General features: G+C 41.5%; 3 protein-coding genes across 5 annotated transcripts in view; 2 read left to right on the forward strand and 1 right to left on the reverse strand.

The window, feature by feature from the left end:
• Positions 1–14,382, reverse strand: part of Fars2 (phenylalanyl-tRNA synthetase 2, mitochondrial) — a 380,900-nt gene extending 366,518 nt beyond the window's left edge. Inside the window, exon 1 of one of the 3 annotated variants that reach the window (XM_041632916.1) lies at positions 14,268–14,382. The gene's annotated coding sequence lies outside the window, so the exon portion shown is untranslated. Of the gene's footprint in view, positions 1–12,424; positions 12,576–14,267 lie in introns of those variants that run through there. The other 2 variants (XM_041632915.1, XM_041632917.1) reach the window with 2 other exon arrangements.
• LOC121434109 (40S ribosomal protein S25-like) lies at positions 4,702–5,097 on the forward strand. Its single transcript, XM_041632918.1, has one exon. The coding sequence runs from the start codon at positions 4,717–4,719 to the stop codon at positions 5,092–5,094; it is 378 nt and encodes a 125-aa protein (XP_041488852.1). The 5' UTR covers positions 4,702–4,716; the 3' UTR covers positions 5,095–5,097.
• The window catches only part of Lyrm4 (LYR motif containing 4), a 93,627-nt gene continuing 81,026 nt past the window's right edge, over positions 12,827–25,427 (forward strand). Inside the window, exons 1-2 of the mRNA XM_041632919.1 lie at positions 12,827–13,321; positions 23,848–23,968. Of these exons, the coding sequence (XP_041488853.1) occupies positions 13,236–13,321; positions 23,848–23,968 (207 nt within the window). The 5' untranslated portion in view covers positions 12,827–13,235. The remainder of the gene's footprint in view (positions 13,322–23,847; positions 23,969–25,427) is intronic.

The raw sequence follows: 25,427 nt of genomic DNA on the forward strand, positions 1-25,427 counted from the left end.
TTTGGAGGGAGACAGGATCACAGAAATGACTGTCTACAGTGTAATAAAAAAAATCATATATATCTAAAAAATATACCATAGACTGACCCTGTAACAAACATTTTCTGCTCAAACAGTTCTCAAGGGCACAGAAAAAGATAATGAAGAAACACTACAACTGAGTACTTGAGAACACTTCTCAGCAAGGTTCAGAGCAGAAGAGTATCAAAACTTAGCTTGCTAGGTCTAGTGGCCCCCAGACAGGCTTATAAATGACATATCAAAAACTGTTTACCTGGGGGCTTTGAAAAGTCAGGACTTCTCAGCTTGGTGGTGAAGGCCTGTAATCTCAGTCCATCTGGAGGCTGAGACAAGATGCTCATACATCCAAGATCTTCCTGAGCTACAGAGTTATTTCCAAGACAGCCTAGAAAACTTAAGAGACACCTGGTCTCAAAACAAAAGATATAAAATACAAGTAGATATAACTATGAGTGTATATTTATTTGTATAGTACAAATAAATATGAAAGAAAACACAAAAGAAAAAGCTGAGGAAAAAACTCAATTTACATACTTTAAAGGGTGCTACACAAGGCCCTGAGTTCATTACTCAGAATTCACAATACAAACACAAAGGAGAGACTTGTTCTGGTTGGGTTTTTTGGTCAGCTTAACAGAAGCTAGAGCCACTGAGAAGAGGGAGTCTTGAGAAAAATGTCTCCATAAAACTGGTCTGTAGACAACTCTGTCTAGCATTTTCTTGATTAATGGCTGGTGTGGAAGGGCACAGCTCACTCTGATTGATGTCTCCCCTTAGTAGCATGTCCAGGCACGTATAAGAAAGTAGGCTGTGCAAGCCAAGAGGAGCAATCCAGTAATAAGTAGCACTTCCCATGGTCTCTGCAACAGTTCCTGCCTTCAATCTTGAGTCTATAAACTATGAACTAATATAGATCATTTACTCCCAAGCTACTGTTTGTACTAGTCTTTATTATTACAACAGTAGAAACCTCACTCAGATAAAACTACAAGTAGCTCTTCAAAACCAGCTCTATAAACTAAAGCCATCATGATATTCAGCTCCCAGGGCACTCAGAAGTCCATGCAAATGGAATTTGCAAAAGACTTGAGGCTGTGGGTGCTCAGGGAAAGGCACTTGTTTTAAAATGCCTGGGAGACTAGAAATAGATAGTTCTGCCTGTTGCAGGTGAGAGCTGTCATGCCCCCGCTAAGGCGCAGATGGTAAAGGGCTTGGTCCTCAGGAGACACTACTGGGAGGTAATTGGACCACAAAGGGGAACCTAGTGGAAGGCTATGTCATGGGAACCCAGTCCTGGTCCTCTCCTTCCTCTCTTTTTTATATTCTACCTGTGCTCACAGTTATGACTAATTATGTTAACTTGACACAACCTAGAGTCAACGGAGGGGAGGGAGCCTCAATTTAGAATATGCCTCCATAAAATGCTGCTGTAAGCAAGTCCTGAAGCATTTTCTTAATTAGTCATGGATGGGAGAGGGCCCAGCTGATTGTGGGTGGTGCCACCCCTGGGCTGATGGGCCTGGGTTCTTTAAGACAGCAGACTGAGCAAGCCCTCAGAAACAAGCCAGTGACCAGCACTCCTCCATGGTCTCTGCTTCAGCTCCTTGCCTCCAGGTTCCTGCCCTGTTTGACTTCTGTCCCTGGTTTTCTTCAATGGTGAACAGTGATTTGGAAGCATTTCTTTCCCAAGTTGACTCGGGCATAGTGTTTCATCACAGCAGTAGTAATCCTAAGATACTCAAACCATGATATGCAAACTCATATGAAAGCAAACTCATTCAGTCACGACTAAAATCTCCAAAACTACAAATGCAAACTAAACTTCCTACTTATTATAATCTAATTGTTTCATGCATACTGTTTCAGTAATAGAAAGCTGACTCAGAGAAACCATGTCTCAAAAATTTTAGGAAGATAGCGTGCTGTATGCTAACCTTTCTCCAATAGCACTACTTAACTTACATTCCTCTAAGGATTATTATGAAGCTAATTTTCCCAATAAGGTTATCCTCATTAACTAATGCTAAGTCTGTAGTGCTGTCTGCCCATATTACTGTAATGCATTTCACAAAAGGCAGACAGGTTTATTACTCTTAAATGTTATTAGTTAATTCAAGCTAACAAGTGCACACACATAACACGTTTACCAAACTAAATTGTTTTCATTGTGCTCAGTAAACAAATGTTTTACTTAATAAGTTATGAAATATTAAAACACATAGAAATATTCTCTGTGATGGCAAAGACATTAGGAACTCTATATATAGACTCTCTGGTTAAATAGTCTCCAGTATAGTTTCAAAAACACATTATCCTACTGAGAAATCAGTTATTATAATATCACAGACCTACAGGTTAAAGGTGTTGCTCAATGGTAGAGCACTTGCCTTGACTACCAAGGTCCCTGGGTTTGATGCACAGTAGTAGAAACAATGCAGCAAACTAAGTACATTAAGGCCCTGAGCTATCACTAAAAGTCGGCATTACTATGTCAAGTGCTTTCTGAAAACAACCAACTAACAGACACAAACAGGAAGTGACAACTCTTAGACCTCATTCAAAAGAGCCAATCACAACTTCAAATTTATCCTTTAAAAAATTACTAAAATGGAATTCTGGTAAACTACCTAGCAAGGCTCAAACAAGAGAAAATAAACCAAATAATTAGTAACTATTTTATCATAGTTTTATTAATAAATCATTCTCAAATATAAGCAATACAAAAACATAATAGTTATTCTTCATATGTATTAATAAAAGATGGCAGTAATCTGTAATAGAGTATTAGCACTGTCAAAGAATCCCCATGTTGATGGTCACTTTGGGCAAGGAAATATGGTTTCCTTCCAGAGGGAGAAATTAATTGGTTAAAAAATAAGAATCCTGCACAACTGACTGACAATTTCATTATTGATGCCCATAATTCAGAAAACCTAATCACTAAAGAGGACAGGACAGATTTCCTTAAATTTATTTATAGATTTCCTTACATTTATTTATAAAAGATGCTCTACAAAAATGCGATACACACACATACACACTCAGAGAGACTTAAGGCAATAATCTTTTCTCTTTGAAATGTAAATGTCATAAAAGACAAAAAACATACAAATCAACACTTCAGAGTCTCAATACTTACAAAATTTCCTTTATGGAGGAGTTAACTTTACAAGTATAAGATCCTACTAAACTGAAATTCAAATGTGACTAGAATTTACCATTATTCAAAAAAAACTAATCAGAGCTGGCAAGATAGCTAACTAGGTAAAAGAGCCTGCTGCCAAGCCTGATGAGCTAGGATCAAACACACAAATAATAAATGCGAACAATTTTTCTTTAAAAAAGCAAAATCAATTCAATTCCAAATTCCTTAAGCTGGCACAAGAAGACCATCTGCATGAAGTAAGGTAGCAAGCAGTATCGCTAGACAAAATATTCTCAGCCAATGGACATTACAGCACATTTTCCAACTGATCCTGGCTAAACCATCTGCTCACTCAGATTTGCTTTCCTTAGAGGGAAAAGTGTCCCCCCTCAGCTCAAGGACTAATTGGGCTGAGATCACATGAAGGTCCAGTTCATCTAGTGTCTTTCCACTGGATCCCCTTACCCTCAGCTCTGGAAAAAATCAATTTTGCAACAGTTTCCTAAGCTATAATTATATAGTTATATGCACTCTAGCCTCATACTAAAAGTTTGACATTTATCTCCTCTAAGAAGAAACCGCCATACCCACACATCCAAATACTCTGCCCTCAAGGCTCAGCGGAAATCTGAATCCTCCCCAACCACCCAAACATTATCACTACCTTAAAGGCCCTAATTATCAGGGTTCAGAGTTTCCCTGCCCTAACAATATCCAGTGTCCAGGGAATGCAGTCTGTGCAATAGTATAGGCATCAAGGATGGACATGACGCAACATCACATAGCCAGCACTTCCTTGGCAACCCTTTGTGCTTTCTAACCCATATCACAATCACATACAAATGCATTCAAACCATAAATCCCCAGAAACAAGATCTGTAGCCCTAAGATGTGGAGTCCAGGGAAGCCTGGCCATACATGGGACTCAGGCCATGCAGCTGCCTTGGCAGGCAGCACCAGGATCAGGGGGAAAATCCATAAGCTGACACCACCCAGGGAGAGCCAACTTCTAAGGGAAGAACCTAACACTTCAACCATTTAGATAAGATTAGATAAGAACACCAGATGTCCCTGAGCCCAGGACTCACTTATTCTCCTTTTGCCAAGCTCTCTAGACAAATGTCAGCCAATCAGGGTCCTGAACTCTAGAAATCCCCTCACCCCAACCTCTACTATGACCAAAAACCCTATCCCTACTCTGCTCTCAACCACTGTGTTGTGATGTGGGAGTCCCCTCTGAGTGCTGTGATTACCATTAATGGATAAAGAAACTGTTTTGAACCTACAGCAAGGCAGAACTTAGGTAGGCAGGGGATGCTAGGATAAACGCTGGGAGATAAGAGGGTGGAGTCAGGGAAAAGCCATGGAGCTACCCCCATAGTCAGACATGCCAAAACTTTGCTGGTAAGCCACTGCCACGTGACGATACACAGATTAATGGAGATGGGTTAAATTAATGTGTAAGAGTTAGCCATTAAAAAGCTAGAGTTACTTTTTTCCCAACATCTTAGGGAGGCTGCAGTGGTCGTCGCCACTCTCCGAACTTCATCATGCTGCCCAAGGATGACAAGAAGAAGAAAGATGCCGGAAAGTCAGCCAAAAAAGACAAAGACCCAGTAAATAAGTCCGGTGGCAAGGCCAAAAAGAAGAAGTGGTCCAAAGGCAAAGTTCGGGACAAGCTCAACAATCTAGTCCTGTTTGACAAGGCTACATACGACAAACTCTGTAAGGAAGTGCCCAACTATAAACTTATTACTCCAGCCGTGGTCTCTGAGAGACTGAAGATTCGCGGTTCCTTGGCCAGGGCAGCTCTTCAGGAGCTCCTTAGTAAAGGGCTTATCAAGCTGGTTTCAAAGCACAGAGCCCAAGTAATTTACACCAGAAACACAAAGGGTGGAGATGCCCCAGCTGCTGGTGAAGATGAATGAACAGGTTCAATCAGCTGTACTTTTGGAAAAATAAAACTTTATTAAATCAAAAAAAAAAGCTAGAGTTAATGGGCCAAGCAGTGGTTCAAATAATAGTTTCTGTGCAATTATTTTGGTTCTGGGTGGCCCGGACGAACAAGCAGCCCTCCTCCAACAAATTGGCACACCAACATGGGTGACTATATCCACATAAAAACCCAAAAAGCTCAGGTCTAAGCTAGCAGGGCATCTGGGAACCAACAACCACTGCTACTACAGTGTCGGACAAGATGGAGAGTCCAAGCTTAAGCTTGAGTAGAGGCTCTTTTACATATAAGTGCACGCTCCGTGGTGGTTTGTGGGGGACCCCACGATCTGGGTGTAACAAAGTCACTACAGGAAGCAGTCTAGTCAGCTTCCTGCTAAATATACAGATAAAGAAGGAGGCTTGCAGAGCTCCTGCAGTACAGAATTTGAAGTCTTGGGACCACGAAGGGCTCTTAACAGCAGGTCTTCCCTTCCACCTTCCCTCACCCTTGCTAACCCATTAGATGCCATTCCTAAAGCAAGCCACTGGGGTCAGTTCTCTTATCTGGCTACTTCCTATGCCTGACTCATCCCTGAGGCTGAACACCAAGATCAACTATCAAAATATCAAGGTCTAACAATCAAAATTTATTATTTAGCTACATTGATTATTATGTCCAATCAGGACTTATCAACTCACCCTAGCACAGACTCACCCTTTTCTCCTTAAAAACACCTGCTGCTGTCTCTGCCAGATTCAGAGGCAACCACCCCCACCTCCCACCCCTCAACTCTGTTTGCAGCCCTCCCATGGTAAGACAATCTCCTTTGTGTTGAGAATGTAGTATCTGGGTATGTTCTGTGCTAACTCTGAGGCCCCTTCAGGATAGAACAAGTCGCCAGTACCTTGTTAATGAATTCCACTCCACTAGGTCAACTGTCACATTCTACTTGTTGGTACATAGGAGAAGAAACGACTTAGTGCAGAAAGAGGAAATATGGCTAAAATAAAGCTGGTACAGGGCTAACCACTTCTGTAGCGTGACAGAGTTACCCTATTTCCCACTTTCAGCTATTCCAAATCACAGAAAGGTTTATACATAAATTGTGCCCAGCCTCCTTCCATACCTTCCTCAGGAACTAGTGTCAAACTTCCCACACTCATACTCATTTTCCAACTGCCTTCTATGATGTTGTCTTCCTGCAGGTCAGTGTCTTAGTTGAGCTAGGTGTGGTGGTGTACACCTGTAATTCTAGCACATGTGGGCAAAGACAGGAGATCTTCACAAGATTGAGGATAGCCATATCCCACAATAGTGAGGTCCAAGATAACAGGACTGAATACCAAGACCAAACAAACAACTGAAGAGAATGGATGGCAAAAATCTAGCTACACTTCAATGTTAGAAAAAAGCATGGCTGCAGTTTGTAGCAAGCTTTCTTTTGGGCAACCAACCAGCTCCCAAATCATGAGACGGAAACTTATCAATGACTGATCTTATACTTGTGCCACTAGCTCTTATCACTTAAGTAAACCTGTTTCTCTTCACTTATGTTTTGCCTAGGGACTCTTTACCTTTCTTTCATTCCGTATGTTCTACCCTGTGTCTTGATAACTGTTGCCTGGATATCCTCAGGCAGCTCCCTCTCTTTCTTCCTCATTCTCTCGCCTCCCTCTCTCAAGCCTAGATTCCTCCTCCTACTTCTCTCTGCCCCCAAGTCCCACCTATTCCTCTACTGCCTAGCTATTGAATATATTCAGCTTTTATTAGCCCAATCAGGCAGGCAAGGTAAAACAGCAACACATATTTACATAATTAAACAAATGCAACCTAAACAAATGTAACACATCTTTACATAGCTAAAGTAATATTCCAGAATAGGAGTTGGCTCAGGAAAGGAGGTGACATAAAACTACCCTTCAGAAATGAGCTTTATTAGAAGGCCAAGGTTGCCATGATCAGGTCTCAAAAGGAGAGTGGTGTGGGAGGTCCTTCTGTCTATGCGTTGCTTTTATTGGTTAATGAATAAAAAAACTGCCTTGGCCTGTTGATAGGGTAGAACTTAGGTAGGCAGGGAAAACGGGACTAAATGCTGGGAGAAGGAAGGTGGAGAAAGAGACGCCATGGATCTGTCACCAGAGATAGACATGCTGAAACTTTGCTGGTAGGCCACAACCTCATGGTAATATACAGATTAATAGAAATGGGTTAAATTAATTTGTAAGACTTAGCCAATAAGAAGCTAGAACTAATAGGCCAAGCCATGTTTTAATTAATATAGTTTCTGTGTGGTTATTTTGATTCTGGGCAGCTAAGATGAACAAGTGCCCCCTGCAACAAATTGGTACCCAACGTGAGGCTAAATCCACTTAAAAACCTGAAAGAGCTTAATTCTAGACACAAAACCACAGAGTTTAACACAGCTTCTTGCTGTTTATTGGTGGCATACCACAGCTCCTTTAAGACAGGTTTTTCTGATTCAGCCATAGCAAAAATAAAAATAAAAAAGCCGCGCAGTTTTAAAACACGGCTTCCTGAGCTGTGCTGCCAGTGCAAACTCTGACTATGGAGCATTTCAATGGCATTTGTGGAGCCAGTGCCCACTCTGGGTAAGGAGAAAAGCAGCTGAGACCATGCACATGATCTAGTAGGCTTGTCAGGCAGGAGAGCATAGCAGATTCGCACCGCCATACACAGAGATATTTCCAGGCTTTGCTGTGCTCTGCATGACAGATTTAGCTATCACTCAGATAAAAAGGGTTTATGTGCTACATGCTCATTCTCAGAGCTAAAGTGCTGAGCATGGTTCCTACTGGAAGCCCCAGAGTGTCCACCATTTTAAAAGTGGAGAGAGGCAGAGCCAGCATCAAGAGCAGTTGCAATCAAGCTGCTTTCCATCGTAAAAGCTCTTCAAGACACTAAAGAATTGCAGATATGCAATAAAGACAAATCCAAATGAGTCATAGTATTGGATAAATGTACGTAGGATGGAAAGAGAAAAAAAGGATAGAGTCATAAAGGTAATGCTTTAAAAAAAGAGTAAAGTCTTTAAAGAGACAGAGTACAGATAGTCATAGATTAAAAAGAGTAAAGAAAAATAAGCCATGTAAAGGAAGAATATTCAGAGAGTCTGGATTCTGTATATTATTGTGTCTTCTTTGAATTTTTTGACTGTGAAGGAGCCAAGAACAGAGAAACATTTCATTTTATGGACTGCTAAGTGAAACCAACGTACAGGTATCTTGATTCCAAAATTTGAGTCTAAGGATATGTTGCTTTGGAAAAGAAGTTCTTCTTTTGTTTCCACAGAAGATGAGAACCTGTGGATTGCTTCCAGACCAATATGGTTTAATGGACCACAACCCCCTAAAAGGTTTCTGTAAACACCCCCACAAAGAAAATACTTCATCCAATAAACAGCAGGAAGCAATTTGGAGAAACTATGCCCACATTCCCAAATATTGTCTATATATGTTTTTTTACATTTAAAAGGGGCTATGATACAGATATAAATAATTTGCATTGGTATGGATCTTGGTTTATTGATACAAAATTAAGGTCAATTTTGTTATATGTATATGTATTTCTGATCTTGACTAAGGTATTGTGTTTGTTCAGCTCATTTAAAAATGTAATATATAACTAAAAATATAACTTAGTAGATAATCATCTATAATAATCCAGTTTGTAGTCATGTTAGCTTTTCTAGATGTATAGAGATATATTTCAGTTAGATAGGTATTCTTCAGATCTTTCAGAGACCTTCAAAATATGTCTTTTAAAATGTTTTAATAACTTAGGACTTTTCATAACAATGAGACACGTCTGCTCCTGGCAGCACCAATTATTCGAGAGGAATATGGGCATCAAAGAGGCTCCTTAGCTATTTGGGCAAGAAACTGCTCTTGCATGGACTACTTAACTGGAAATGCAGGACCCACAAAGAAATGACTGCTGAACTTGCCTAAAGGTGAGATGGTCCGTCCAGGTTCCTGCTTCATAAGAGTCTGCAAGACATTCTGCAGGATACAAAAAAAAAAAAAAAAGACTGGCAAACTGCCAATAAAGATGGAACTGTTTTTGAAATTTCCTGCTTCTTGGAAACGTCTGCTGGATACTATGGGCCCATAGGCTGAAGATGGATGCTCCAACGATACAGAAGAACTTTGGGTGACTGTCCAGGCAGCAAGATGTCTCTGTCAATTCTAGAGTTTTCAAAGTTGCTTACAATGTACTTCCTGTTTACTTAGGTAATATTATATCCTTCTGGAGTCTTTGATGAAGTTAAAGAGTAGATAGTAAAAATACAGTTTTCCTTAGTTAAAAGAGATAAAGTAGATAATAAATATTGTAACTGTAATTCTTGCTTGATATATGTTTTGTTATATGTAATTTTACTATGTTAAAGTTAAAGCCTTCCTTTTTATTTAAACAGAAAAGAGGAAATGGTGTGTGAGGTCCTTCTGTATATGTGTTGCTTTTATTGGTTAATGAATAAAAAACTGCCTTGGCCTGTTGGTAGGGCAGAACTAAGGTAGGCAGAGAAAACTGGACTGAATGCTGGAAGAAGGAAGGCGGAGAGAGAGATACCATGGATCCATCGCCGGAGATAAACATGCTGAAACTTTGCTGGTAGGCCACAACCTTGTGGTACTATACAGATTAATAAAGATGGGTTAAATTAAGATATAAGTGTTAACCAATAAGAAGCGAGAGCTAATGGGCCAAGCAGTGTTTTAATTAATATAGTTTCTGTGTGGTTATTTTGGTTCTGGGTGGCCAGGACAAACATGTGCCCCCTGCAACAGGAAAGCATTGAAAAGGGGACCACAGACCATACATTGGAACCTTTGAGGGAAAGAAAGGTTTCCCTTTAAAAACTGCACAGGCACTTCATCAAGAGGAATAGCTTAAAGTAAGAAACAGTCATTATGGATTATTTACTGGCAAGAATATTTACTGACAAGTATTATGGTATTTATAACTAGGTATTAAAGAAAATGTTTATATTTTGAGGGCTAACGACAGTAGATAGCTACACAATTTTTTATAGTTATTATCTAGCAAAACACTGTTGTAAAAAAGAATGAAAGAACACATGAGTCCCACAGGGCATTGCTCTTCGGGCTGGGGGGGGGACTTAATTAGGGGAGGGGGAGGGAAATGGGAGGCGGTGGCAGGGAAGAGACAGAAATCTTTAATAAATAAATTAAAAAATAAATAAATAAAATAAAGAATTAAAATAGAAAAAAACAAACACAACAAACAAACAAAAAAAAAGGATCCAGTCTTAGTCTCTGGGCCAATTCAACTACCATCTCAGTAGAGTCATTGCATTTAAAAGGTCACTTCTTAAGTGAAAATAAGCAAAAACAAAGATTTAGTTTGGGAAATTATTTTTTTAATTAGTCCTTCAAAACAATGATAACCAGAAAAATGAGAATGCACAAAATAAAGTATGTTTATAAAGACTTGGAATAGCATTAACTAATGTTAAATATGTTAGAGCAATAATTTTAGTAGTTTATTTGAACAAAGAAAAAGAAAATGGCAAGATAAATAGGCAGCTTCTAAACCAAAGTAGGTTCAAGAACTCCAGCAGTGTGAAAGCATTTACAGAAAACGGAAACAGCACTGAAATGTCATTGGAAGTAACAAAGTCAACTAATCAATAGCTTGCAACTTTGTTGCAAGTTATTTAATTGGTTATACGACTTCTTGAATAATATTTAATTATTTAATTACTGTGATCAAACTCTACATTAGATTAATCTATTGTGTCCACTGTTGGTACCCAAGACAATTCCACAGCCTCTGAAAATTTGACTTAACACTAAGAAGCTATCAATTTCCTAATTTCAACTACTCCTTGAAGTGATAGATCTACTAACCAAATTATTTTAACTCTGCAAATTCTGTAAACTGTATTTGATCATAACAAATATAAGACAGTTAGAAGTTCCTATTTTTGTGCATATTAGCTAACTAATTCCCTTGTAATCAGGCATAAGTTGCACACAGCAATTATTCTAATTTGACTTTTAAGATGAAAGTAAAATACAGCCAAAATGTATTCCCCACTCCTTTTTGACAAATCAAAACAATTTAAACATTTTACCTTCTCATTCTGGTAATTTTGTATATCTGTAATTTGCAATGTGTAGTTTTTCCTAGCGCCCTATGTTTTTATATCAATAGCAAGCAACAGTTTATTACCTCAAGAGAACACAGCTCTGCTCTTACTCTGTAACGACGTGAAAACCTACCTTATGGTCGTCAGTCATTTAAGAAATTACAAAAGAAAAACTCAACACATTATTGGATCTCATTAAACGTGAGGCAAAGACCTGACTAAACAGCAAGGGAGCAAAGTGAGGCAAGTAAGTTTATTAAAAATTTAAATTACATTTTAAAGGCCTATTTTGATTGGGAAAAAAATCCAACAGGAAGCATAAAAGTATTTTTATAAAAGCACTATATCGCCAATATCTGTAATTGCCACTATGCCATGACTAGTAGTTTTTCTATTTAGATTCAAGCACAACAGGTTGCAGGCACACTAAAGAATTTTCAGCCTTAATGGTCCTGAAAATACAAGTTGCTTCGCACAGAGCACACATCGTTTCAAAACTAGATACACAAAAACAGATGAGAACATGTGTTAATGTAATCTTAGTCTTATCGTTTGAAATTATTCTTTGCTGTGTTTGGGGACCGGGAAGATGAGAGGATGGGCTCCTGGCAACGTCTTTATATAAAGCCAGATTCAAAAACTAGTATCAGTGCTTTCCAAACACAGTAACCAGAACTAGCAGAGGCTTCTCTTGGCAGAACCCTAAGATCAAGGACCAGAGTAAAAACTTTAGTACTTTAGCAAGATGGTCTGTAAAAGCTGAATTCTGAGGGGGAGGGAAGGAACCCTCAAGAGAAAACTTTTTGCCTTGGGTCTGAAATGATGCTTCGGAAATCCCTTAGTCCTAAGGGTTCCCTAATTAATCATGACATCCAAAGAACAGACTTTCAGCGTTTCTGGTTATTGCACGCTACAAAAGTGTGCATTTATAAGCAGAAAGACAAGAATCGCATGGTTTCCCAGGTCTGTAATTCCAGCACTACTCTGAAGGCTTCGACTCTCTGAAGGCTCGAGGACAATCTGGGCCACAAAATGAGCCCACGTCTCCAAAAACAAAAGGTAAACAGTAAAAAGAAAAAGTCCAGACCCTCGATGAATCTCCCGGAAACGGGAGAAAGTTACAGCCAAACGACAAGTGACAACAGTCGGCGACCTGACATCTCTGCGCGGCAGCAAGGGCTGCACTCACCCAGCGTTCGCCGGGAAACGCAGGCGGCGGGCGTTTCGAAGTCAGCAACGCGACCACACACTCGCTCCGCAGCCACAGCACTTCACCTCTCTCTTAGCAGCCACAGTGCGCGCTGGGCGCCGCCATCTTGACGGGAAGAGGCCCGGCCCGAGGTCCCTGCCCCCCTCGCCCAGAGAGAAGCCGGTGTCCCATGAAGTCGCTATCTAACCCAGTCCGCACCTCCGGAGCTGCGTCCGCCAGCCAAGATGCCACCTATGACCTCAGCCTGCGGACCAGGCCAAGGCAGAGCGAACTCACCCTCGCAGTCTCTCACAACGGATCAGGCGGCGCTGAAGACAGCCTGACTGGATAGGGGCGGGGCAGCGGCGCGCGCTCCGTAACCCGGGCAACCGGGCCTCGGCAGGTGTAGGGGGCGTGGTGTCCGAAGACGCCAGGGTCTCGGCCACGCCCCCGGACGGTGCGTTAGGGTGCAGGCTGTGGAAGCTGCGAGCTCCCGAGATCGAGCCCACGATCGTCCTCCCGAGGAGTGTGCCTGGGGCTGGACGGCCTGGCCTCCTGCCGCCGCAGCCGCCTGTGAGGAGCGCGGAGCCTCCCGGACGCGGGCGCCTCCCCTTAGCTGCCCGCCGCCCTGCCTGCGCCGCCTCCTCGCGCGCGTGGGACTCTCCCCCAGGCCTCGAGCCAGGCCGAGCCGCTGCTTCTGCTTTCCAGCGTGCTATTTGCATCGTTTGGCACTTGGCTTCGGTTAAAGTCTGGACCTCCTCGAAGAAGGACTTGTTGGTTTTGGTGTTAAGTTTTTTTGTTTGTTTCCAACATGGCAGCCTCCAGCCGCGCACAAGTATTAGATCTGTACCGGGCGATGCTGAGAGAGAGCAAGCATTTCAGCGCCTACAATTACAGGTGACCCGGGGGGGGGGGGGGGGGGGGATGGCCGGGAATGGGGTGCCCAGGTCTGTCTCCAGGGGTCGCGGTACAGGCGCTCACAGCTTGCGTTAGTGACAGGATCCGCTGTCCTGACCCCCACGTGCAACTGTCCACCCCAGGTGTGACCCTCAGAGCCCGGCAGGGGGGGAGCCAAGGGCTTGCCCTTCAAGTCCTGGGACATCTTCCCTGAGCTGACTGACACCCAAGTTAGTGCTTTAGGACCTTAAGTCGGTGTCTTGTTTCTCCGGTACGAAACGATGGGCGTGAGAAAAGTTAGGACAAGCGAGCATGTGCCATACATGAAACTTGCCTTGAGAATACAAGTGGAAGCGGTCTCTCGGGATCACGTGACCACAAAGCTGCCTGCTTGCTCTAACCCCAACCCCTTTCATTTACATCGGTTTTTAATTCACGATACCAGATAGAGACTAATTAGAGCAGAGTTTCTCAGCCTGTGGGTCGCGACCCCCTGTCGGGGCAAATGACCCTTTTAAGACCATTGGAAAACACAGATATTACAGTTATGAAGTCGCAGCAGAGATCACTGTATTAAAAGGTCACAGCGTTAGGAAGGTTGAGAACCACTGAATTAGACAATGAAGGAGAGGGGTACACATAGAAGGGGTGTTAAAAGGTAAGAGGAGTCGCTAAGCCTTCAGAGACTAAAATGGCAGTTTGATATTCCCTCCAGGTTCTAGACTGTAGGACTTATAACACCAAGAGGACGAGAGCATAAGTCCTTCAAAAAGGAAATTTATAGCTTAAATTTAAATTATACATAAACACACAAAAATTACACATGTTAATGAGGTGCCATGTGTGTACCTCACTTTCATGCAATAAAACTCGTTTGCATTTTTAAGCCCATTTTTCCCCATGCCTGGCCCATTCCCCTGCTTGTAAATGAGTCCTGTATACTTACTTGTTAGGAAGTTCTCCACCTCGGAGCCCCCCAGCTTCTCAGCTTCTGCTTCTTTGACACTTTGACCCACCATTTCTGAAGCGCTCTGTGGGGTTTTCTGACATGTGGTGTCTTCTTATTAATTACCTGAATCCTCAGAGTTTAAAGCATTCTCCTGAAAACAAGAATCTGATGAAAGCAGCTCATTTTTCTTTCCTGGGTTACTTATTTACAGTTGTTTCCCAAGTGTTCGGATTATTTCACAAGCAATTCTTCACCTTTTGTCATTTCCGACATTGTGGACATTGTGCCCTTAGGCGAGGCTATGGGCTAGGTGTCCTGGTGTCAGCTAACTCCTGAAACAGAACTGGTTCTAGGGGCACCCTCTGCTCGGAATTGAGCTGCAAAGGCTTGTGGGGGGCAGGCCATGCCCAACCCCGGTCTGTGGACAGATGCACCAAACCTCTCCAGCCGTAACTCATATTTTAGAAGTTTGTAGAGAAAACCTGTTTGTCCTATGAGCTTGAGAACAGCATAGGTTGTACTGGTTAGCTCGTTCCCGCTGCACACATGGTTAAATGAAATGTGGTTTCTCTTGACGACATTGCCTTGGAGAGGATAGAGGGTATAAACACTAAAGCTACAGGTGGATTTTTCGTAAATACCTACTGCTAAGTAATTGCGATTGATGGAACACAGGAACTATGAAGTAAATATTGGAGTGCTCCCCACAGTTTAGAAGATGTCCTATCTCAAGAGCAAACATGGGTGGAATAAACACAGACTAGGTCTCAGCATAGGGTCAGTCACGCTAGAGGGCACATCTGGGAACAGTGTCTAAAACACAGGGCAGCCCTCACAGCATACGTAACCCCGGCCTCTGCATTCAGTTTTCTTCACAGCAAAACTAAGTCATCGGCCTAGTTGGCCTCTTAAGGACCCTTTTGTTTACTTAGCCAGTCGCCAGTCGGTACACCAAAAGTTTTCCAAATCCATAAGACTAAACGGAAAAACCTAGACGATGCCTAAAAGAAATTTAAAACTGAGCTTCAGCACAAGCAACTGTGTGCTGACATGCACTCAGAGAATACCCTGTGCTTCACATTGCTTGTGTTTTCCACAGGAATCTGGTGGTCACCGGATATCATGTACCCAAACCTGAGAACCCTGCCAGCATTATGATGTCCCATGAAAATAAAGCTTGCTTAGCATCAAATATGTCTGCCTCTACAGTACTCTGTGGAATTCAAGACTAGCCATTTCCTCCTCTCCCAACCCAACACTGTCATTATGGCAATCACTGAGAGTGTCCATTGATTACTTCCATGTGACACTGTTTTCTGCTCTTTATCTTTATTAGTACACTTCTTTTAGACAACCTCATGAGATACTATTTTTATGAGCCAATCAAAACCAAGCTCTGGAGATGCCAACCTGAAAGTTACGAAGCTGATGCTAGATAACCAAAGCAGAGAGCAGTGTGGAGCCAGGACATGGTGGGGCACACTTGTAATCCTGTCTGGTTTATACAGCACGTTCCAGGCCAGCTTGGGTTACATGATCCTCCGTCTCAAAAACAAAATGAAAAAAAAAAAGCAGTAGTGAAAAATTTTTAAACAACCCTGAAGTTTTGGTGTCTAAAGTAATGACTACTGAAAAATTTTTGAAGACCTGTACCTAGGCTTCATTTCAATAGCATTGACCCTAGGTGCCTCTCCCAGTTCCATCCCAGCACCAGCAAGCCTCACTCACACATCCTATGTTCTTTGTCGTTCCCCCACTCCCTCTCTAGACTGACCTAGAACTCACCGAGATCCGCCCGACTTGGCCTCCCCAGTGCTGGGATTAAAGGCACCGACACAAGGCAGCCATTTGTCATATATTAAGTCCTTTATATATTATGTCCTTTAGTCCTCAGACTTTTGAAAGTTCTTCTGGGTCTAGCACATCCCTTATCACTCCTATCCTGAATTCCTTCTCTCCTTTAAGATATCCTAGTTATGTTATAACCTCTGAACAGCTCTCTCCAAAGGTGAGAGCTTTGGATTTGACAACCCAAGTTCTGTCAATAACTTGTAGCCTGCTCTTATAGAAGCTTGTGCAGGGTATAGAATTAGCTGGAGGACCGCCCAGACATTGGCATCAGATCAGCTGCATGCAGAGCAGCGTAAGCCCGGGTAACTACACTAGACTATTGAAGCTCAGATGACAGATGACCTGAAAGGCTAGAAAGGGTCACATATACCAGGGCTTGTCTCCACTGTGGATCCTGGGTTTTGTAACAGGCAGCCAAGCCACCCTTTTGTGGTTTCAAGTTGTCAAGTGACAACCAGATCTGAGTATTAGGTAAGTTCCTTTGGGCAGCAAGATAAGAGAGAATCTGAGCTAGAAGTAAAGACATCAGTGGGAATTGATTGTAATAGTGTAGAGAAGAAATTAGAGGAAATAAGAAAACAGATTTTTGGTAAATAGTTGGGAGAGTATTAGGACTCTGATTATTTGGATGCTGTCTTAGTCACTCACTATTCTATTGCTATGAAGAGACACCATGAGTAAGGCGATTCTTAAAGCATCTCTTAAAGAGTTCCAGAGGGTCAGTCCATTATTATCATGGCAGGGAGCCTGACACCACACAGGCAGACATGGTGCTAGAGCAGTAGCTGAAAGTTCTACATCCTGATCCGCAGGCAGCAGGAAGAGAGAGGGACTGGGTCTGGCTTTTGAAACCTCAAAGTTCACCTACAGGACACATGTCCTCCAGCAAGGCCACACCTCCTAAGCATTCGAATATATGAACCTATGAAGACCATTCTTATTCATACTACCACAGGTACCAAAATAAGAACATCAAAGAGGGTCTAGAGTGTGGATCAGGTTAAGGCCAAGAAAAGGAGAGACATAGATGCTCTGCCATTAACTGACAAAAACAGTGAAGAACTAGCTGATGTGGAGAGATCTTTCACTCACTTGGGAATATCCCCCAAGTGTGAATGGAGCTCAGGGCACAAGTAATCACAGTCTGTGCCTCTGGAGCCCCAGCACTGGAACATCCTGCACCACCCTGTCTGTGGCTCTGGGAGAGTTCCAAGAGTGCTCTGTCCTGCAGTTTTGTTTTGTTTTTTTTAACATTTAAAAATGTAGACTTTAATAAGTGTAATCAGATCAGCATGTGGAGAAGCTGACATAGATACATAAAGCAGGAGAGACAAGTGGCCACCCAGAGTTTCTGTACTTCATTCATTTTGCATAGTATTAAAGTTGTTTAATACACAGTTTATCATTTATCATTTTGGTAGACTTTTGTTGTAAAGATAATACTTTTATCTGGTGACAAATAGCAGTCACAACGATCATTCTGGACCTTCATCTTAGATAAATTCCATTTTCTCTTGGGTTCATACATAGGTTCCCTTATGTATTTCTGCATGTCTGGTGGCCCCTGATGCACCAGCAAATCTGGGATATACTTTAGAAGGCTGTGAAGTTACAGAAGAGTGAGAGAGGCAGCGCCGCTGATCTCAAAGCTTCTGAGGTGTTAGGGTTAGGATTGTCTCTGCTCTCAGGGAACCTTATTAATGGAACATGTGTCTAAACTACTCGCACTACCCCAAAAGCTGATGCCATCTGTATGCCCACCATGACCCCTATGTCCTGTACTTAGTAGATACAGGAAGATTCACTGTTGATAATTGTATTGCTATACTTTCATACTGTTGGCAGTGCAGCGGGTGTTCACACCAGCGTCACCACGATGATGGGCATAGCATGTGCTAATACATTGACATGATCATGGCTACCATGTGAGTAGACCACAGTATTGTGGGGCTTGGCTGTAATCTTGTGGGACCTCAGTGTATGTGCAGTTAGCATTGACTGGGATGTCCGATAGAGCACTCACCACCCTTTGATCTGGATGTTAGCGTCTTCTTCAGCCCTCTCTACCTTCTCTCACTTTTCTTTCTACAATTATGCATTAGATGTGTTGACGGTATTAATCATCCTATTAATGTTCATCAGTTCTCATTGACTTGATTGATCTATTCTCAGTAATTATTTGTTTTATTTTATTAATTGACTGCTGCCACATGCAGCGCTTTTAAGGTATTACCCGTATACTTTAGTGTTTTGTTCCTGGGGTAATTTTTGACATGTGTTTAATTCTCCCTTTAGCTTGATTTATTCAGTTGTTTATGTTATCAATTGATTATAGATGGTAAACATCACTCTTTACTATGTTTGTTAATGATTTCTTATGCTTTTTTCTGTCTATCCATACCACCATTTTCTTTAAATAATTATCTCTCTCCCACCTCCAATGGCTAAGAATCATCCTGTTTTACCAGATACCACTTATGTAAACAGAACATCTCATCTGAAATTATCTTTACCTTTGACTAATCAAAAGGCAGAATTAAATGAGCAAGTATTTCCTTAGAGACAGATTGGCGGCAGACACAGCCACTGATCCCAGTGCCGTCCAGTCGTCCTTCATTAGTTCAACAGATTGTTACTGAGCACTCAGCTGACAAGTTTTGGATACAGAGCCTTGCAGATATGGAGAACTGACCGTACTTTCTACCCCTTGACCTTAAAAAGTACAGGTCAGAATTTAGACTCTTCAGTCATTATTTCCTAATTAATTTTACTTTTTAACCTTACCGTGGCCTTCTTCACAAAGCTAAGACCTATAGTGACCATAGAACCACTCCTAGAAGCTCACAACCCATCTGTGAAAGAGTCAAGCCCCTGTAGACTGTTGTCAGAGGCATTTCAACTTTGGATCTTCCCTCCCTGGACAGCTCTTTCTCCAGTCACCTTTTTGAGAGGGTAAAGCATAATAAAAGCTGTCATTCATAGTTGATATTTTAATAGATATTGCTCCCAGCTGTTCTTCTGGTGTAAGAGTTCCTAAGTAAATGTTTTGAATTGTGTGTGAATACCCTATGGCAATATTATCACAAAGGGTGCACTTTTATAAACTGAAAATAAATTAGCTTGGTTACATTGCCATATTTCAAAGTACAAGCAGAGGAGTAAGAGTAGTGTTAATGAAAACTATTTCTGCATTGTAGCTGTAATGGGAGACCAAGAAGTGGACGGATGAGAGACAAGATATTATCAGAGAAAGAATAAATATAAATATGTATGCTTTCAAAGAGCAACCCAAAGCTGGAAAAGTTATGTGCTGGAGGAGGGGCATGTTCAGTTGCAGAATACTGGCCAAGTCTGCATGGCAGAACCAGGTGGAGTTCTGAAGGGATACTGCTGGTGACTCTGTTTCCCTCCCTGGAGGAAAACGTTTCTGGACCATAGTTTACAGACTCTGCCTGACTGGCTCGAGCAGTGTGCACTCTTCCCTGCTGCAGTGCTGAGCTCCTCCCCAGAACTTCTCTGTGCTTGTGCTGGGTTCTATCTGTATGGAGATGGTGGAGGATGTCACAGAGGAACTGTATCCAAAGAACCTTAGAGCAGAAAGCCAGGTTTTGTTGGAACATGGCCCTACTCTCCAAGAGCCTCTTAAAAACAATTTGTGACCTGTGCTTTTGGGATGCTGTCATGGAATGATCTCTGCAGCCTCTACCTTGCTAGTCTCATCCTCCTCGCTCCACCACAGTGTGACTTAACACTCCTCATATTACTCTAGTCTTGGGTTCAGTTAGTATAATGCCATCACTTTATAAGACAAGCTGGGCTCCCTGTCTTATGGCCACCCTTTGTAATGACTCGCCTTTCCTGCTTCTTTATCTTTGACAATGGAGGCCCTCGTATTCCATCTCTACCTTCTCACATTTTCCCATAGTCACCTTAGGAACTGTGGCTTCCACCCTGTTTGTTTTGATGATTCCTGCTAGTTAATCTTTGTCTCCTGAACCACATCCTCTTCTTTCCAAGATCCTCCTGGGCATTTCTGAGTGTGTTAAGAGCATCTCAAATTGAGCAGATCTGAACTCTAATGATGCTCCCCACCTAATCTGTTGTACCTTCCCAGCAAGCTTGGCCCTCTTTTCTTTGTCATGGTCCAGATATTCACTGCTTAAACTGGAAATCACACTGCTTTCTCCTGATTATGTATGAAGTCGTATGGTCTTTTTCTTTAAAATCTCTCTTAAATACTCCTTTTACTGGGTGCAGAAAACTAATTTATTAGAATTCCAAATTTTATAAGTAAATTCAACATATTTCATATAGACAAACATAGCAACATCTTGGACATAAGTTATCTATAGTCCTATGCTATTTACTGGAGTTTCCTTGTCTTCAGAATGTATTCATTTAAATATAGCCTACTCAAACTTTCTTGACAAATTTTAGCTCTTTTGGGAAGAATTGTGCTTCTGTTAACCCTTTATGCTTCTTTTTACAGTCAGACTGGGGACAGAGCAAGACATCCTGGTTGTTGCATGAAGGATGCCTAACACAACCAAGAGCTAGTGCAGAGTGACATACAGAAATTATACAAAACCAGATAAAACCTGACAGCTGACAAGATCATCACTGTGAAGACACAAAGGCACCAGATTCAGTCTCTGTGTACCCTCCTAAAAAGTTTTGTTTCATGCTTCTTACTCATTGATTTACTGTGGTCTTTACTGTTGGTTTACTTTGTCTTTTTGCTTGGCTTAATATTTGGTATTTATTCAAGTGTAGGATATTACTCCTCTGTCATATTTGTTTGTAACTGACTTAGGTCTTTAGAAATGAATTGAGTTTGCTCAAAAATCTTTGGCAAAAGAACACTTCATGTACACAGAGCTAGCTAGCGTCAAGCAGAGAACTGAGGAAATGGCATGTTTTCCCACATGACTGGTGATTGGTCCATATAGAAGGTGCTAGAAGGAATGGAAGATGATCCAGAGTCTGATAAACCATTTGACCCTGATCTCCAGACAGTGGAAAACAATGAGAAAATTCTGAACCAAGAGGTTTTATTCATAGCTACCCCAGAACTCAGAAACTTTACATTGGTCCCTAAAGTGTATTGTCTCATGGTAATTTAGCCACCTCACTCTACAACCCTTCAGTTGTCATTGCTTCCTTTTGAAACAATTAAACCCAATTATTACACTTGTGGTGCTTATATCAACAGCTCCTTCCCGCTAAGGCTCTCAGCCACTTGTCTTTGTAGGGCAGGCTCGACACTTGAACTGCTAGTAGGAGCACTTGATGGTGTTGAGAGCGAAGATGACCTTTTTAAGCTCTTCCTTGCCAGAGATTTTATAACGCCTTTCAAATGAGTATCAGTTTGTTTTGGCTTAGCCAGGCACTTATCAAATACTGGATAGTTTATTAACCTCGGGTGGAATGATTTAGGATTGAAAGATAATCACCTGAGTTCAGAGCCCAGTGCTGCCACACACTGGGCCTAATCTCTCTGAGTCACAGTGTGTGGGACTTGAATTAGAAAGGGGTATCAGGTGCTGTATATCTCATGGGTACTGTACCCTGAACATTGATGCTTTATCCTTCTGGACTGTCACATGTGAGGAGCAGCCTTTCTCTTTGGATATTAAAATTGCACATCTGAGCACATCTCTGTGTCTCATTCACTATCTTCTATTTTGAGTTCTTGCTCCTTTAAAAGTATTGTCTTCTCCAACCTTGGCCTTGGCAGTTGAAGTAAATATCTTAGTATTGTTAAATCTCAGTGATTCTTGTCAGGGTTTTACACTCAACTCTGGGACATTTCCTTTCATTATAGCTTTAATTTCCTAAACAATGTGGTTTGTTCATCCTCAGTATTCATGTTGTGTACCTTTGCCCTATTCTTGGGGCTTTTTTTTTTTTATGTATACTTTAGTAACTTACTTTGGCCTTAGTGTCCTGAGTGCTGGTATTAAAGGTATGCACCACCACACCATCTAAAACTTGTGCTGATTTTTACATTGTAAAAGTACATAAATGAAAAGGAGGGAGAGAGGAAGAAGAGTAAAACCAGAGTAAGGCAGGGTTAAAATAACTGGTGGATAGTCCTCCCACGACATGAGGGATTATCCAGTTTGTGTTGACCTTCCCCAAACTGATCGTTTGAAATATAGGCACATAACTGGGAAAGAAATTACCTATGCAAAAGCGTCTTGTGATTCTGAGCCAGTGAGTATCTTTTCTTAGAATGGAAAAAAAGAAGGGCACCATCGTGTTGTCATTTCAAAGGTGTGTATAGCTGTTGAACAGAGATTTTTTTTACTGTGTGTGTGTGTGTTTGTGTGTGGTATTGAGGAAGGTGGCTCACAGTGCCTGTATGGAGGTCAGAGGGCAATATTGTGGGATTGATTCTCTCTTTCCACTTTTATGTGAATTCCATGGATCCAACTCAGATTGGCAGGCTAGAATAGCAAATACCCTTACCTACTGAGCAATCTCACCAGCTGACTTTGGCAAATTAAATTCTCAGATATAGAGCTGAATTTCCTTAGTTAAGGCCTTTGGAAAGCTGAGGAGATTAAAAAAAAGAAGAAGAAGAAGTATAGAGCAAAATATTCTGAATTCAATCTTGAGCTTAATTGGTATAAATTGTAGAGTACCTTGGACAACTCTCTTGTTTTCTTAAACTTCAGTGGGGGGGGGACTTTGCATTTATTTCCATTCTGTGCAGTACCCGTTCTTAAAACAATAATCAGGGTATCGGTGACTCCTATAGGCTGTGGTGTTCTGACAAAAGTTCTGATAAATCCTGAATTAAAGCAATGGATGAGGGATGCGGGCAGAAGTGAGTAGTCAAGCAACAACCACAAGAAAAACATGACTCCTGGAAATCAGGTCCTGTTACATAACCAGTTTTGCATGTACATCGAAATATTAGAATTAAGTTGGGCAGTGGTGGCACACGCTTTTAATCCCAGCAGTTGGGAGGCAGAAGCAGGCAGATCTCTGAGTTTGAGGGCAACCTGGTCTACAGAGTAAGTTCTAGGACAACCAGGATTACATAGAGAAGCCTTGTCTTAACCCCCCCCCCAAAAAAAATATATTAGAATTAAGCAAAGAATGGGAATACGTGCTTACAATCTCAACACTGCTGAGGCTAAGCTAGGAGAATTGTAAGTTCTACACCAACTGGCCTACTTGTAGAATTAAAATTTTTATGCCTTTTTGATTTCCATCAACATAAAAAAGAAGGTGCTTTGGAGGAGAAAGTTGTTGTAATGAGGAACAGAGACAGTGTCATAAAAGTACACTGGAGATGCCCACGGGCCTGCTTACCCAGCTGTCATCCAATGGGCAGGAATTAGAACGCTCATCACTGTCCTTGTTGATGCATATAAAATGCATCATTTGTCCTCAGAATTCCTGATTAGTGTCTGTACAGTAAAGCGTCAGTTATCCATGTTAATGAAGGAAAGCCAGACATGCATAACTCCAAAGAGCCCGTGATCTAAGGAGCATTTTAGCAAGTTTGCCATCTGTATGTGGCTTGTTTGGGAAAGACTACTTTCCTAAAGTTGTTTGCTTAGCCATCCTAGAATAGACAAGCAAAGATCAAACTGGGTTATCTGTAGGAGAATATTTAACAGTTAATTCTAGAGAAAAATAATTCTTTAAATTCATTTAAAAGCAAAACCTCATACCTGCTAACATCTTTTCTTTTTTCCTCTGGATTCATTAGAATGTATGCCATCAGGAGGATAAGAGATGCCTTCCGAGAAAATAAGAGTGTAAAGGATCCTGTAGAAATTCAAGCCCTGGTGAATAAAGCCAAAAGAGACCTTGAAATAATCCGCAGACAGGTAAGATGGTCCAGTGACAGACTGCTTTTCATCACGCATCTTCAGCTGTGACATTCCCTCCTTGATTGGACATCACTGCTTTGGTGTTTGTGATTTACACTCAGGACGGTGAGGCACTGTCCTCTTTCCTAATGCAGACATGTGAGATGAACTATCTTGTCACCAGATTCAGGGACATCCTACAGGAACATACCAGGACCTTTTCTTCTGGGAAACTGAGCTCTCATGTTTGCTAAAGTTGATGCCTTTAGTTTGAGAAACTGGGAAAAACTACTTTTTAATCCAAGTGTTTTTAGGATGTACTCTACATGGCTATGTGGCATATATCAAAGCATAAATATATCATCCTTTTTCTCGTCTTTCTCATAAGGATTTAAGATGAATAGAATGGTTTATAAGCATGAGTTATGTTACTATGGGAGATGTGTTTGCAGGTGCAGGGTACAGAGAACATCTGCTTACATGCTAACCTACACGGGAGGTGTTCCTGATTTCATTCTGCATCAGTGCTGGGAGTCACCCTGACTCAGCCTTGGTTTTTTAGAGCTTTGTAAGGCAAGTCTCGTACTTGTGGCAGCGTGGTCATGTGAGATGCCTTTCTTCTGACGTAATTAAAGTGTCAAAGACTGATGTAGTCCTCTATTGATTGACTTTCTGCCCTAAACTTCCCATTTCACTTTTCTTCAAATTGGCACAGCTCAATTTCTCTTTTTACCTGTTTTCTCTCATAAAGGAAATATATTCATTAAGTATGGAGGGGGTACATTTCCAAAGTTCTGTTGTATTCTGGAACAGGATTTTTGGGTTCCCCACTTAGGAGATGCCTAGTTGGCTGACATTGCCTCTGACCAGTCTTTCCCTGGCTCTTTTCACAGTTGTCTCGAAGTAGAAGTTAAACAACAACAACAACAAATATATATATTAAAGAATGAAATTTACATTTTATGTCAAGATTAAATCTGTTTCTGTTGGCTACATAATGGAGCACTCTCTTCAACAGTAGCATCAGACTCTGATAATCTTCTGAGTCCCATACTTGTCTTATCAGAGAATAATCAAGCAACATTTGTACATGCCTAGGAAATGATCATCAGCTAAAGTCTCTGGTGACTCGATCATTTCATGGGATCTTCTAGCAGTAGAACTTAGGAAGATAAGCAGTCTGTATATTATATTTATGCACAATGATTTGGTTCTTTGGCACTTTCTCTGTATAGAAAATTAGCAAGCATGTTACGAACACAAACGGCATTGGAAAGGGAACTTATAAGTAGTCTCTGCCACCATTTCTCATGTCCAGTTTTTGTCTGTTTTACCTCCTGGTTTGTGTAGATGGAGTTTCTGTCCAACCTGGTCCCACAGCCATTCAGTCCCAAATAAACACACACAGGATTACATTCATTATAAACTGTCTGGCCTATTAGCTTAGGTTTATTATTAACTAACTCTTAAATTAACC

This window comes from Microtus oregoni, unplaced genomic scaffold, assembly GCF_018167655.1.
Source record: "Microtus oregoni isolate MIOR12 unplaced genomic scaffold, Mior012 000042F_ref0000377, whole genome shotgun sequence".
NCBI lineage: Eukaryota > Metazoa > Chordata > Mammalia > Rodentia > Cricetidae > Microtus > Microtus oregoni.

Coding starts and splice junctions, on each gene's coding strand:
- LOC121434109 (XM_041632918.1), top strand. CDS start 4,717: ATGCTGCCCAAGGATGACAAGAAGAAGAAAGATGCCGGAAAGTCAGCC.